Source organism: Crocuta crocuta, unplaced genomic scaffold (assembly GCF_008692635.1).
Source record: "Crocuta crocuta isolate KB4526 unplaced genomic scaffold, BGI_CrCroc_1.0 scaffold687, whole genome shotgun sequence".
In the NCBI taxonomy this organism is placed as follows: Eukaryota; Metazoa; Chordata; class Mammalia; order Carnivora; family Hyaenidae; genus Crocuta; species Crocuta crocuta.
Window position 1 is genome coordinate 1,065,550 of NW_027530182.1, and position 15,776 is coordinate 1,081,325.

Genomic DNA, 15,776 nt, shown 5'->3' on the forward strand with positions numbered 1-15,776 from the left:
CTTGGGTTGCATCTTGATACAGACACACTAGCAGTAAAAGAAATTTGGGGCCAACTAGGAAAATGTGAAGATAGATTACTACATGAAATGAAGAAATACTGACATGGAAAAGTAAAGAAAAAAGCAGGTTATGGGGCACCAGGCTGGCTCAGTCGGAAGACTGTGCAACTCTTGACCTCAAGGTCGTGAGTTCAAGCTGCATATTGGGTATACAGATTACTTAAATATATAAAACTTTTTTTAAAAAGGAAAAAGCAGGTTACAAAAGAGTATGCACATTAAAAAATACATATAGATTTTTTTTAAAAAGTACATATATCTTTACATTTATAGAGGAAAAATTCTGAAAGAATATATACTAACATGCTAGCAGCCATTATTACTGGTGAAAAGAATATGGGGGGTGTGTGTCAGTATTTGCTCATCGACATTCTCCTGTTTTCCTAAATATGTGTGCTGCTTTGTGATAATAAAGCATTTTAATTTTTTTAAAAAAATGTTAAGCCATTGCCGGCAAAGGAAAAGAACAAACAGACATCTTCATCTGCTTTGGTAAAAGGTGGTTATGGTACAGAGATTGGCAAGCTATTGGATATTGGATCCTAAGCATGGCCATTCATGCATTTTTTGCCTACGGCTGCTTATACTCTACAGTCTTAGAATTGAGTAGTTGCGACAGAGATCTTAGAACTCACAGGCCTAACATATTTGCCATCTAGCCCTTTAAGAAAAAGTTTATCCACCCAATTATCTTTCAGAATAATTTTGCAATATATATCAAAAATCTTAAACACATGCATACCTTTGACCCAATAAATCCAATTTTATTCTAAGGAAATAGCATGGATACACACAAAACTTTACCTATAAGGAGAGATACTGTATTACTATTTATAATGAAAATGTATAAACAAACTAAATAGGCAAAAACAGAAAATTAATTAAGAAGACAGTCACATGAGTGTATATATTTATACATACACACATATGGTATACCCACATAATGGGATGCTCTATAGCCATTAAAATCTGTGATGCACTAAAAATATTTAATGACCTAATATTTTGTGGCATGAAGTGAAAAAGGAAATTTCAAAATGACAGGAAGCATATGATTTCATTATATAAAAAGATAATTATAATTTAAGCTCATGCACATGCATTAAAAATTCAAACAACAAAATGTCAATAGGATGGCAGGAGGCAGAGATGACGGTCAGAGTTCTTTCCTTCTTTAATAATATATAATAAATAAATATATAAATGTTCTATTTTCTGATAATAGATGTTTGTTACAAAATTTTCAAAGAACATGGAGGCAGTTGAAGTGCCTCTGCATGACTATCCCACAGAGAGATGGTCACTGGTAACAGTCTGGTATACAGCCTTCTGGGTGGTTTTATGCATTAGTAAAACTCCAATATTTAACAACCACAAATGGGATCATATAGCATATACTGTTCCATAGGTTATACTGATGATTTTCCATGAAAATGCATGAGAGCTACCTTATTTTTTTTAACAAATGCATAGCAGTCTATTCTATGGAATAATTTCTTTAACCAAATTCCTATTGTTAAATGTTTAAGTTGTTTCCAAAGTTTCCATAGTATAAACAACGCTGCTAAAAGTGAGCTTATACGTTCATCAAGTACTTTTCCTACGTCAAGTACCATAACTATAGGTAATCTATCACAAAAGAAAAGGGACTTCTGAGATAAAAGGTGATACACTTTGATTTTGATACATATGGTCAAATATCCTCCGAAAAATTCTATCAGTTTAGATTCCCACCAGCTTATGAGCTCCTCACACTGTCATCTGCCCTGAGTCATTTGTAACACGTTTCCATTGGTATTTTTTATTATGGTGTAGTTTGCCCTGATGAAAATTTAAACATCTATTTGGTAAAATCAGGCTTTTACGGTTCCTAATTTTATGTCACACTCAGAAAAGCTTCTGCAATTGACATCATGTATCTACTGATATGATACACTACAAAGGACACAATTGCACTTACGTGGTATTCCTGCCATAAATGCAAACTCTGGATTTAATCATAAGAAATATTATGGGGCACCTGGGTGACTCAGTCGGTTGAGCATCTGACTTCGGCTCAGGTCATGATCTCATGGTTTGTCGGTTTGGGCCCCACATCGGTCTCTGCGCTGACAGCTAGCTCAGAACCTGGAGCCTGTTTCGGATTCTGTATCTCCCTCTCTCTCTGACCCTTCCCTGTTCACGCTGTCTCTCTCTCAGAAATAAATAAAATATTTTTTAAAAAAAAAGAAATATTAGATAAGTCCCCATTGAGAGATGTTCTACAAAATTAACTGCCCAGTATCCTTCAAAAATGTCAAGGTCATAAAAATAAAGACTAAGGGACTCTTCCAGATTAAAAAAGACTGAAGAAACATAACACTACATGCAAGATCTCCAATCCTGGATGCAGTCCTGGACCAGATAGAGGACATCAGTAGGACAATTAGAGGAATCTGGGTGTTAGCACCGATGTTAATAATTGTATCGTGGTCCTAAAAGATGTTAACATTTGTGGGACGCCTGGGTGGCTCAGTTGGTTAAGCATCCAACTCAGCTCAGGTAATGATCTCGGGGTTTGTGGGTTCAAGCCAGGTGTTAGGTCTGTGCTGACAGCTTGGAGCCTGGAGCCTGCCTGGGATTCTGTGTCTCGCTCTCTTTCTGCCCGTCCTGCTCGTGTTCTCTCTCTTCCTCTATCTCTCACTCTGTCTCTCTCTCTCCCTCTCAAAAATAAACATTAAACTTTTTTTTATTTAAAAAAGATGTTAACATTTGTGAATCTGAATGAAGAACATATAAAAATTCTTTGTAAAGATTCTGAAGTTATTTCAAAGTGAAAACTTGGTTAATACAAGTTCAAAGTCTTTTGTGCCTTAGGACTATAAAAAATACTTTCCTATATTTTCCCTAATACTCATTTAAAAATATTTCAATATTGGGTAACCTGGGTGGATCAGGTGGTTAAGTGTCCAACTTCAGCTCAGGTCATGATCTCACTCACAGCTTCCTGAGTTCAGGCCTGGTGTCGGGCTCTGTGCTGACAGTTTAGAGCCTGGAGCCTGCTATGGATTCTGTGTCTCCCTCTCTCTCTCTGCCCCTCCCCTGCTCATGCTGTCTCTCTCTCTCTCAAAAATAAATAAACATTAAAAATTTTAAAAATATATTTTAGTATTAAATTGACATGGAATTTATTTTTATACTTTTTTCCACAATGAAGAACCAATTTGCCCCAAATGATTTATTAAAGTATCCATCTTTTACCACTGCTTTGAAAGATTTATATATATACATACATGAATTTCACATATTTTTAATTTCCAGGTTAACATCTGTGTGTGTCTGTGTATACAAAAATATATGCATGCCCACACCTGTGTAAACACACACACACACAGTCTGTTTCAATACTCTATCTGCTCCATGCCACTCATATATATGTTTGTGCCATTTTAAGACTACTTGAATTGGGGCAGCTGGGTGGCTCAGTCTATTAACCTGAGTTCAGCTCAGGTCATGAACTTGCTGTCTGTGGGTTCAAGTCCTACCTCAAGCTCTGTGCTGACAGCTCAGAGCCTGGAGCTTACTTCAGATTCTGTGTCTCCCTCTCTCTGTCCCTCTCCTGCTCACGCTCTGGTTTTGTCTTTCTTTCTCAAAAATAAACATAAAAAAAAAAGTTTTAAAGATTACTTGAATTCCTTCTGTTTGTTTGTTTTTTTAACATTTTGTTTTTTTGAGAGACACAGACAGAGCGTGAGCAGGAGAGGGGCAGAAAGACAGGGAGACACAGAATCCAAAGCAGGCTCCAGGCTCTGAGCTGTCAGCACAGAGCCTGATGTGGGGCTCGAACCCATGAACTCAAGATCATGACCCAAGCTAAAGTCAGATGCTCAATCAACTGAGCCACCCAGGCACCCCTTCATTCCATTTTTAAAATTTTTATGACTAAAAACGCAATTAGCTTTTTAACATTCTTTTATACCAGCTAAAAAGTATTTCAAGAGGAAAACTAAAAACAGCATGTCAATTCCCAAAGTTCCTGCTCACCTCCAGGATTTTGAATGGAATATAATTTTATTAAATCACTTTGTGTAAAAGTATCTCTTAAAACACTAAATCTTGGTTCTGCTCTCACTAATGGGGATCAGCTTCTAGTAATTAGATTAACTCTCCCATAGATAACAATTATAAACTTTAGAATTTAAACATTTATTTTTTAAAGTCTGTTTATTTTGGGGAGAGAGACAAGGAAAGGGAACAGGGGAGGGGCAGAGGAGAGAGAGAATCCCAAACAGAGCCAGACATGGGACTCAAACCCACAAACCATGAGATTGTGACCTGAGCCAAAACCGAGTCAGATGCTTAATCAACTAAGCCCTCTGGGCACCCCTTAAATATATATTTAAAATGTATTTTCAGGCACTGGGAAGCGAAAACAAAAAGTAGGAGAAAACTGGAGAAGAATTAGCCTTTGAAAGATGAGAACATCTCTAATATGGACTTTACAGTTATATGGGTGGTCAGCTGAAAGCACCCTCCATTCCACTCAATGTGGGGTACCTACAGCTGCTACAACTGATACAGAAAGCCACAGTCCTATTGCCTTAAAGTCAGAGGACAGAGTTCAAAACTGCCAGAGTGTCTATAATGCAATAGGAAAATTTTCAGATAAGGGAGAACCACACAGGAGGGAAAAATCAAAATCAAATTCTTGTTGGACCCATGAACTATGGAAACACTGGAGAGCCTCCAAAGAAAAGCAAAAGCAAGAGCACAGCAAAAGAACTAAGGGAGCCATGACTTCACATGCTACCTGCTTGTAGAGAGTTAAGAGTCTGGAGTCTAAGTCTAGTCAAATTAATGCCTCCTAGAACGAATATCAACACTCTTCCAAGAAGATAATAGAATCCAGAATCTCTACAATGAATCAATACCTAGTGCACAATTTAAATACTGTTGTCAAGAGAAGAAACAAAATAATATGACATAAGGTCAAGAGAAAAAGCAAGCAATAAAAACTGACTCCAGGATGACCCAGAGATCCAATCTAAAACAACAACAACAACAACAACAACAACAACATATTTTTCAATAAACAGTACCACAGTGACCTGTCAAACAAAATCAGACTGACTATTATATGTCATTGGACCTTAGAAGAAGAAGAAACTGAGAATGTAGCAGAAAAAAATATTTGTAGAAATAATGGCCACAAATGTCTCAAAGCACACTTAAACCCATCACAGTCAACCTGCTGAGAACCGAAGGTCCAAAAGTCTTCAAAGCAGCCAGGAGAAATGATACATTACAGACAGGGGACTGGTAAAACATATAACAGCTGACTTCTGATCAGATACAACAGAGGCCATAATACAATGGACTGACAGTTTGAAGCGGTGAAAGAAGAAAAAAGAAAACTTTGTAACCCAGAATACTACCCTAAGCAAAAACAGCCTTCAAAAATGAAGATGTATTCAGATAAATGAAAACAGAGAGAATTGTTGAATGCAGACATGTACAACAAGAAATACTAAAAGGAATTCTTTAGTCCAAAAGTATACAGAAATGAATGAATACCAAAAATGGTAAATATATGGGTAAATAGAAAAATCTGTAAGATACGATGGTTTAAAGCAAAAGGTTGACACTGCACTGTGAGGTTTATAATACATGTGTGTGTACTATCATAAGAATAGTATAAAAGACAAGAGGCAAATGAAATTATACTTCCGCAAAGTTCTTATATTTTATGGGCAACAGTAAAATATTAACTCTAAGTTGACCGTGGTAAGTTAAGAAGGATTTTATAATCATTAGAGCAAACCTTAAAAAACTAAAGTGGGCAATAGCTAAGAAAACAATAGAGGGATTGATTACACTGGAATATATATTTTTAAATTTTTATTAAGGTGAAAAGAGCCAAAAAGGAAGTGGGAAAACCAAATGAGGCAAGAGAAAAAAATGGTAGCCATGAGTACAAACGTATCATTTGTTATACCGAATAAAAAAGCAAGACCCAACTATAAGCATCTATAAGAAATGCAACTTAAATATTAAAACAAAGATAGGCTTAAAATAAAAGAATATATCACATGCAAATACATTATAAAAAAGCAGGAGTAACTATATTAGTATCAGACAAAACAGACTTCAAGACAAGAAATATCATAAGGAGTTAAGTAGAGACATTTTTATAATGATTAAAACTTTAAGGGTGCCTGGGTGGCTCAGTCGGTTAAGCATCTGACTTCGGCTCAGGTAATGATCTTACAGCTCGTGAGTTGAGCCCCGCCGTCGGGCTGTGTGCCGACAGCTCGGAGCCTGAAGCCTGCTTTAGATTCTGTGATTCCCTCTCTCTCTGCCCCCCCACCCCTCAAAAATAAATAAACATTTTAAAAAATGTTTTTTAAAGTTGAATTCGTCAGGAAGATAAAACAATTAAAATATATATAAATCTAATAACCAAGGTTCTAAACAGAGAACTAACAAGAGAAATGGATGACTCCAGAATCAAAGTTGGAGACTTTTAACTCTGTGAACAAATGACAGAACTGGAAAAAAATCTGTAAAGATACAGAAGATATGAACAACATTGTGGTCCACCTCCACTGAATAATTAAATCACTGCAGAAAACTTTATCAAGCAGTGCACTGCTCTAGAGTCTGGACCAGAGACATACCTGTAATTTTAAATATATAAATTGATTTTAGGAGAGAGAAAATAAGATTATGGAATTAGAAATTGTGTTGGTAGCATTTTTTTCAGCTATTTTTCTCAAAATTGTATTTAAACTTAAATTCTGTTGTCCTATAGCACTGAATACATACTCAGTAAGCCCAAAAATCAAGTGCATTTTTACCAATGACAAATTAAAAAACCTAGTTGTACTTAATGAGAATTTTTTTAAAGTACAAAGTGGACATGGTATAAGAATCATGTAAAAATCACATCGTAATTTTTAACTTACTTGTATATTTGGTAACTTGTCCTAATTTTGAGTCCACCTTTGATGAAGTTGATCATATTTTCATCCTGAAAACAATTCAATTAAATAATTAGATCAGTTAGCAAAAGATTCTTACACTGTCCTCATAGCTGTGAATTTGTTTGATTAGAACAAAACCCTATCTTTTGAGGACATAATCTTTAAATTGAAACTTTCCCCTTGCTTGACATTTGAAATGCTGTTCTATAATTTGTCTTCCACGTTAGAGGGCAATAAAAAGAATTTTTAATATCTTTGCAATACTTCAAGTAAGTAATTAAGGAAGTAATCCTTACCAATTAGGGGTCAAATAAGTCAGTCCAAATCTACTATAATAAACATCATCTACTGTGCAATTTTCTTGGGTGCTCAACAGAATCCAAATAGTTGATTTAAAAATATGCCTTAAGGACAAGCTTTCCGATCCATCATACTCCAGTAAATGGAATGATGGTTCTTCTTTTGCGGGGTACTTGAGCATTCAGCCTATTTAACACTGTAAATTTCACTACTACACATTTCCAAAATAAAAACCATTGATCTGGATTCTAAATTGATTGTCCCTAATATGCAATTTTGTTTGGGGGGAAAATGCACTTTACTTCTCTTTGCCTGATGGTCATCAACCATAAAATTGAGGCAGAGGGCCTAAATAAATGCCATTTTCAGGGTCAGCATTCGAGGATTCTACGAGAATCTCTTAATAAATCATATCTAAAACTGCTGCAAGGAAGTTAATCAACAGGTAGTGCTGCTAGAGACAATCCCATATTTCCCATTTCCATGGGGAATGTTTTCCTAGTCTATTGATAATGGAACGATGCTTTGGTATTTATTCTGTTCACTTCAGTATCCTTCTGAAGCAAGAGAAAAAGTTATTTTATTACATAAATTTCATTAATTATTAAAGCTTTAACATTCAAATTATTGTAAGAATCGAGAAGTACAAAATTCACTATGCAACATAAATGTTCATCTTTTTATTTTAGGAAGCCTTATGATTATACAGGTTCCAATACTGACCAGGAAAGAATTTCTCAGATCACTTTAAAATCTGCCTCCAATAATAATATTTCATTTCATGATTCACCAAACATTGACTGAATGCCTATTTTACACCTGCCATCCAAATGCAAAATCAGTCAAAAGCAATAAGGCTAAGGGTTAAGGGCTGGAGTCATGCACGTGGCTGGAGAGGCACACAGGAGGTCATGAGCACAAAGGGGGGGAGGGGGGGCGGAGCATGGGGAGGTCCATAAAAGCATCCTGGAAGCATCAGACACTTAAGGCACAAAAAATGATTAGGATGTGGCCAGAGGAAGGAAGGCAAATCAGAGGTGAACTTCGCAAGCAAAGGAAAGCTGAGGTGGGAAGGCAAGGAGGCGTTAAAGATCATGGTGTGTGCTTGGCCATCTGTGTTTAGTCACCCAGAGCTGCTGCAGAAGCTACTGCAAAGATGGCAAAACTAAGGAGTAAGAAAGCTACCTCCACCTGTGCTGCTCAGGTACGCAGCATACATACCCGCCAATAGCATCTGAGCACGTGGGTAAGGGGGGAGTAGGAAATTTGCAAGAAGATGCTTTAGTTTGAAACCTCCCCCATTTCTGGTATTCTGATATGGAACCACTATCCTAGTCGCTGAGAGCTACAAAATGCTAACACAGAGAGACGACAAGGTGAGATTCTCGTCTCTGAGAGGGAACTCTGCTGCACAATGGACAATGAGCTGAGGGTAAGAGAAACTAGAGCCAGAGGGTCACTAGGTTGCCATGCGGTCTAGGGAAGAGCTGACAAACACTCCCTCTAGAGCAATCAGAGAAGAAAGAGGAAGGGATGGTGTTGCTAATCTTCAAGGTAAGAGAAGCAGGACCATTACACTGGATATGGAGGTATGAGGAGGAGGGAAGAGGCTCGGATATCTCCCAGATGTTTAGTTACAAGCTCCCCAAATAAAATAAGCGTTCAAATCCCAGATCTGATTGTCAAATCCCCATTTGGAAAACACATCAGAAAAACTGGGGACCTCCGTGACTAGCATTATGTTCGCTGAGGCAGTAAGAATGCAGTTTTCAACCAGCCTTCAGAACATGTAGGGTTTTAGAAACCAGGGCCATAGACCAGACTGATTCAATTTTACTGAACCAGAATCCAACTTAAGGGTTAAGCCTCCAGGAAAAAAAGGAAAAAAAAGGAAAGGAAAGAAAAGAGCAACTCTTAATACAACGTAAAATATTGTGACTGAGGAAGATTTTCATTTTAAAATGGCATTTCTGCCCCTTAGAACGTTGACCCCACCTCTACCCCTCCATCACCCCACTCATGGGGCCATGAGGGTAAAATCCATGTTTTTTAGAAGCAGTGGTAAAAAATGTTAAGCAAGGTACAGGCTGTAACAGTTCTTAGAGGTAAAATGAAAATGTCCCAGAAGAAAGGTATTCATGGTTTGGTTTAGAACTTTTTAAATCTACTCTTTCATAAGAAGAAATAAAAGCAAGAAAGGGGACTGAGAATAGAAAGGGGAAAAATTAAAATCCAAGGTATATATGAAAAGCCTGGAGCTCCATGCATGCATATGTGAGCTTTGCCTCTGGTGTAAGAAGGGAATGGCCAAGGAGAAGATGCCTCTTCCGCCTGGGCCATCCTGCTGTGTAGCCCTCAACCATTAGGAAAAGCAAAGACAGCTAATCTCACACTTCTCATACAGAGAAGCAACCAGAAGGTAAGTGGTGGTTGCAAAACAGTTTCTTTACAAGGCAGTGGTTCCCAACAGACTGAAATTCAAAACAGACTCTAAGTGCATTTCTGTAGGAACAAAGCTCCCTGGGGTCTTTTTTCAGCCCAAGTTTATCAGAAAGGCAAGTATCTTCCATTACAATCCTGAGTCAAAAGAACTGAAGCCCAGACACAGAATGAGCCACACTGTTTCCATGTAGTACTGGCAGGCTTCCCCCGGCAATGGCAAAACTGATTCTAAGCCAAACATTCATTACCTGCACAAACGTGAGTGCTGCTTTCTGTAGGAGACACTCGGCATAACAGATTTCGGCATGCATTTCCTCTATTAAAAACAAATAAAATTATATTAAGGAACATCCTATGTCCATAGTAATTGCTCTGAGATGTTCAGAAAAGACTGGTAGATCAATGAACCCAAGAGAGGTGCAAAGATCTAGGTTGCTTTGGTACTTTGATAAAAGGAGAATGATGACCTCGGTTCTCAGTCCCTCGGCAAGATTTTTCTAGAATGTGTAAAATGATTCAAGGAAGTCATCTTGGCCCATTCAAATATAACTTCAAAGAGTCAGGCACTTGTTGCCAGAGCTCCAAACTCCGCTCACAACAGGAAACCAAAATTTAAAAGCACTTAAAAAGAAAATTACTTAACAGTAACATGTAAGTTTAACACAGTTATAAAGATTGAAAAAGACAGTCTTAAAATTGTGAATCCAAGCTTCTAAAATACAAAGGTAGGATAACCATGGCAATGATTAGACACATTATTAACCTAAAGAAAAAGCAGCAACTCTCTGGAGGTCTGCAAAAAAGTACGGCCCTGCGGGCCAAGTCATGACTCCTCATACACAGAAGACGTAATATAAAAGAGTCCGCACTAGTGCCCTGTTCGGCTATTTTGATCATGGAGATACCTAGCCCAGGAACAAGGCGCTCTCAAAAAGGACTATGCAAAGCTGTGTACATCCGGGGACAGATGGAGTGCCCCAAAACACATAGCTGATCTTCCTAGACAATGTCTTATACTTGCAGAAATTGGGGTAGGAGAGAAACCTTTGCGTTTAGGGGTCAACAAAATCATCAGCTTTCTGTTTTATCCATGGGAGGCAAAGTGGCATTTTACTTACATAAACGAGCTTGGGCTTTTTACCAGCCCAGGTTAGAGGGAAGATTCTGCCACACACTAGGCATCCCACCTCTCTCTGCTGGTTATCCCACCTCTCTCTGCCCGTTACCTCATTTATAAAGTCCAGCTCATAATGTCTCTACTTCACAGCTGAGGAATCAAATGAGGTGCTGGAAGCAGAGCTCACTATTCAGAGTGAGCACTCCGTTTTTGTTCGCTACTTTCACTAAGACTCCTGCCCTTGGTCCTCTGGATTGACTCTGCGTTCAGCGGAATAAAAGCAGAGTCTTCGCTTTTTAGAGCCACCTGAATTTCCTCTTCCTCCGTATGTACGTTGGTAACAAAGTGGGAATGTTTGTAACAAAGTGGGAATGGTCTGGAATGACTCACTTTGAAAGCCTGCTCAGGAACCCAGATTGCTGGCTTGGGCATGTGCGGGGAAGGCTCTGTGGGGCTCCCACTCAGTAGAGCACAAGGTGTGTAAAGGCAGGAGTGTGAAATGAGTCTGGAAAGGTAAGTCAGGGCTAAATTGTGGACAACTTTAAGTGTCAGGGGCTGGGCTTGATTCCATAGGCAACGCTGGGTCCGTGCAGAGGTCTGAGAGTTGAGAGTACTGGATGTCTCAGGGTTAAGTTAAAGATAGACGAATCTAAGAGCAGCTAAAGGACATAATGAGAAGACAGAGCTAAAAAGGCCAAGAAAACTTGAACTCTGTAGACCTATGTAAGTATCCTTCATGTTAAATCCTTTTCCCATCCTAAGTACTGCATATACATATCTGTTTTCAAAGGAAATCTGAAAACCATTCAGGGCAATATGCCAGCCATGAGAGAAGAATGGGTGTGTTCCATGTAAAACCCATGAAAAGTTTAATTAAATATACTGACTCCTGCAGACAACCAGCCCCTGAAGGATGTAAATGAAAATTACCAGGAAGAAAAACAAATCACATACTAAAGCTACAATGTTTTGACATGCTCCCTTGAACACAAAGTCTGTTTGGGTTGCAGGGAGAGCCAAACTCATTAGGAATAAAATGCAGCTTAATTTATAAAAAGTCGTATGCCTTCACTCTATTTGATTTACATTCCTCAGTTCTCAAAATTAGCCATTTGGCATTTATGAATAGGGACCTTACCAGAACATCTCTTAATTATAAATTCCTTAGTCTACTGAAGGAAATCTTCAGCCTAGGCTAAAGTGTTAGTTAAGCATGCCTTTGGATGTAAAAGTTTAAATGAACCTGTTTTACAGAAAATGCTATAGTCACAGGCTCACTTATTTTTATTATTTTCTAATTAAGACCCCATTTTTTAAAGCAGTGTTAAATTCACAGAAAAACTGAGGGGAAAGTACAGAAATTTTCCATGTATCCCTTGCCCCATGCATGCATTACCTCCCCCATTATCAATACCCCCCACCAGAGTGGTACAACATCATGATCACCCAAAGTCCACAGTTTCCATGAGAGCTCATTCTTGGTGTTGTACATTCTGTGGGTGTGGACAGATGTATAAAGACATGTATCCATCATTATGGAATCATACAAAGTTTTTTCACTACCCCAGAAATCCTCTGTGCTCCATCCATTCATCCCTATACCTTGTCCCTGGGCAACCACTGATGTCTTCATTGTCTCTACATTCTTTTCCAAAATATACTTGGAATCATACATCAAGTAGCCCTTTCAGATTGGGGTCTTTCACTTCGTAATATGCATCTAAGGTTGCTCTAGGACTTTCCATGACTTAATAGTTCATTTCTTTTTAGTGCTAGTTAATATTCCATTAGTCTAGGTGTACCACAGTTTATCCATTTACCTACTGAAAGACATGTTGGTAGCTTACAAGTTTTGGCAATTACAAACAAAGCTGCTGTAAACATCTACGTGCAGATTTTTGTGTGGTCCTAAATCTTCAGCTCCTTTGTGTAAATAATGAGACTGATAAATAAAACTTAAAAAAAGCAAAACAAAAAAAAAAAATTAAGGAGACTGATTACTGCCTTGTAAGGCCACAGTATGTTTAGTTTTGTAAGAAATTGCCAAACTGTCTCTCCCAAAGTAGCTATACAATCTTGCATCCCACCAGCCATGGTGTTTCTGGTGTTTCAGGTTATGGACATTCTAATAGGTGTATAGTAGAATCTCATTGCTTTGCTTTTTCAGTAATTAGTAAGAAGCAACTTTCTAGCTGATTCCAGATTTTTTAAAGTGCCATGTGCAAAGACATTATAAAAAGGTAAGATCGCAGCACCATCTATTTTCAAGATGTCTCACATAAGAATAATTCAACATTTCTCTCATCCATACATGAACGCTCTATTCTGTTTACTACAAGCCTACAAGAAAACGTGTGGGGTACAGAGGAAGGAGCTGTGGCTTACAGAAAGGTAGATCAGGTTGGAACCTCGCTCTGCCAGGCAGGTAATCTTGGGCCATTAACCCAACCATTAACAGTGATGACACTTGCAGGGTGAGTTATGGTGGGAAAGAGAAAAAGATACTCCATTTACTTTATAGTATACGCGTAAGTATTGACCTTTAGGAGTACGATCACATCTTAACTTTCTAAAGACAGGGAAACATTAATCTTTTAAATGAGTCTCACCTTCAGTCAGCTGTTCCAATGATCCTCTAGATAGAAGACTTGAGAAAGATTCCACAACTGTGCATTTTTTCCTGTATCTGCCGAGAATAAGTAGAAGGGGAGATGGGAAATAGAAACAAAAAAATAACAAGACATCAGGGGGAGTTCATTTTCATTTGATGTTCATTTCAGTCTCAGTCATATCAAAGAGTCACCATTCCAAACCTTAAACCCTAAACCCCCTAAAGGGCAGAGACCAAGCACCCTTTTCAACATGGAGCACCCGACGCCCAGCGCTGGGCCGATCTCCTGTGGGCATTCCATCCATGCTTACTGCACACGTGAGTGGACAAACCCACACGACACAGTGAACACTAGCCCTGCCAAGTGCCTGCACCATGCTGACACCAATATTTCACTGGTAAGAGGCAGCCACAGGATACGAATCAACCTAGAGTGTGATACTGCGAAACTCTCTTCATTTGCAGGGTTGTAACGTAATTCCATGAGGATATAGTTTCACATTAAACGTCACCAATGCTAGTTAGCAGCTGTTGCTGGGCTCTTGCTATACACACAGAGCGAGGATGAAACTAACACTGAAAATCCATGTCATTTTCACCAACCGGAAGTGTTCAAATATGTCCTTTTAGACAAATCAAACTCTCCCTTCTGAATAGGTAGTGTCCCCCGTTATATGGGACTAGAGGAGAGTTCTTTGTGTGGCCGGGCTTGGCAAGCAGGAGCTGAATTCCTCCATCCCACAGAGACCCTTGGGAGATGCTTGCTCCTAATCCCACGGAACCCTCCCTCAGTTCATCTCCATGGCTGAAGTTACCAACAACAATAAAAAAAAGTGGAGACACAGATGCCAAGTGCTTGGCCATACAAGAGACTGCTGTAATTCCTAACAGGGACTTTCGACTCTATTACAGAAAACTATGGGAGGCCAGGAGGCTTGGAAGCGCAAGTCCCTTACTACCATTGTGGCCGACTTCACACAGAGCTCCCCCTCAGGCAAACCAGATATAAAGGTTGGTAGTCGCGTCTCAAGTGTTTAAATACTCAGTTCATACTTTTGGCAGGTCTGTAATGCATCCTTCATGGCAGAAATCCCATTCTGGATGTCCTGTTGCTCGAAGGTCAGGACGGCCTGCAACACCACGATAGTACTGTAGCCCAAGGCGTGGTACATACTCTCCTTAGCCCTGGGGGCAAAATACAATCAATGAATACACTGTAGTACAGCTTACGAGCATTCGGATCCTCTGATGCATTCAGGTCAGCTCTGATACTAACCAGGAGAAATCCTAGTAAAAGCATATCATGACTTGTATATTGGAGCGATAAATTTTACTCCTTCACCATAATCACTGAAATAATATAGACCGGGAAAGACATGTCCTCAAAACAAAACAAAACAAAACAAAACAAAACAAAACAAAAGCTCGAGTATCAAGGGGTTTACAAATTAAGCCCATGTAGGCAGTACTGAATATTCCAGGTTGAAGTAGAAGCTGACAACTGTTTTTCCCTGTTTCAGCACAAGGGGGCAGCCTGCGGACAGTTTTCCTAGAAAACATTTCAGAGCAAACCAGTTTTTCCCAATTGAACACCAGGAATCTACTTACTATCTTTAGCTCTGATAGAAGTACTAAACTAAAGGCCACTGGAAATGCATTTTGTGACAGAGAGACTCTGATAGGTTTTTTTGAAAGATAAAGACCCATTTTTAAAACTGTTTCCTCTCCACTCCCAGCTGGAGGCCAAAGGAAACAAGAATTTTGCAATAAATGAGGTCGGCCATAAAGGGCCCACACAAAGGTACACTTTAGACTTTATATCTAATCTAATGCCATTATCCACAGTTCCTGAATAAAGTTCTTGATAATTCAAATTACTAAATTATCAGCGAGAACTGCTTAAGACCCTTACGGGCATTAATTAGTGTTAAGGTGTGGCACATCCCGGATTCTGACTGTGAAAACCTTACCATGTCTTTTCTCAAAACTTCTCATCGTGTCAATTAGTTATTTAGGAGATTTAAAATATTAACACACAGTTTTGCTTTCAATTCAAATATAATGCACCACAGCCCGCTGCTATGCAAAATGAACGCAAGCCGCATTATTCTTTTCCCTCGTGGAAATAGGCTAAACGTCCTTTGGTAATTTGCAGGTTGTCCTGAATAGCAAGGTCACTGGCTGTTCAAAAGACCACAAGGAGTAACAGCAGCCCAAAGTTAATCATTTATTGTGGTTTTAAACCTCACTTTTTTTTTTAATGTTTTATTTATTAGACAGCATG

At 38.7% G+C, this 15,776-nt stretch overlaps 1 protein-coding gene across 2 annotated transcripts in view; it reads right to left on the minus strand.

Annotated features, from left to right (window-relative positions):
• The window catches only part of TTC39B (tetratricopeptide repeat domain 39B), a 125,204-nt gene that overhangs the window by 37,658 nt on the left and 71,770 nt on the right, over positions 1–15,776 (minus strand). For both annotated transcript variants that reach the window (XM_077765047.1, XM_077765048.1), the window contains 4 exons: positions 14,546–14,677; positions 13,491–13,567; positions 10,013–10,080; positions 7,005–7,069 (listed from right to left, as the gene is read on the minus strand). In XM_077765047.1, coding sequence (XP_077621173.1) covers positions 7,005–7,069; positions 10,013–10,080; positions 13,491–13,567; positions 14,546–14,677 — 342 coding nt within the window. The remainder of the gene's footprint in view (positions 1–7,004; positions 7,070–10,012; positions 10,081–13,490; positions 13,568–14,545; positions 14,678–15,776) is intronic.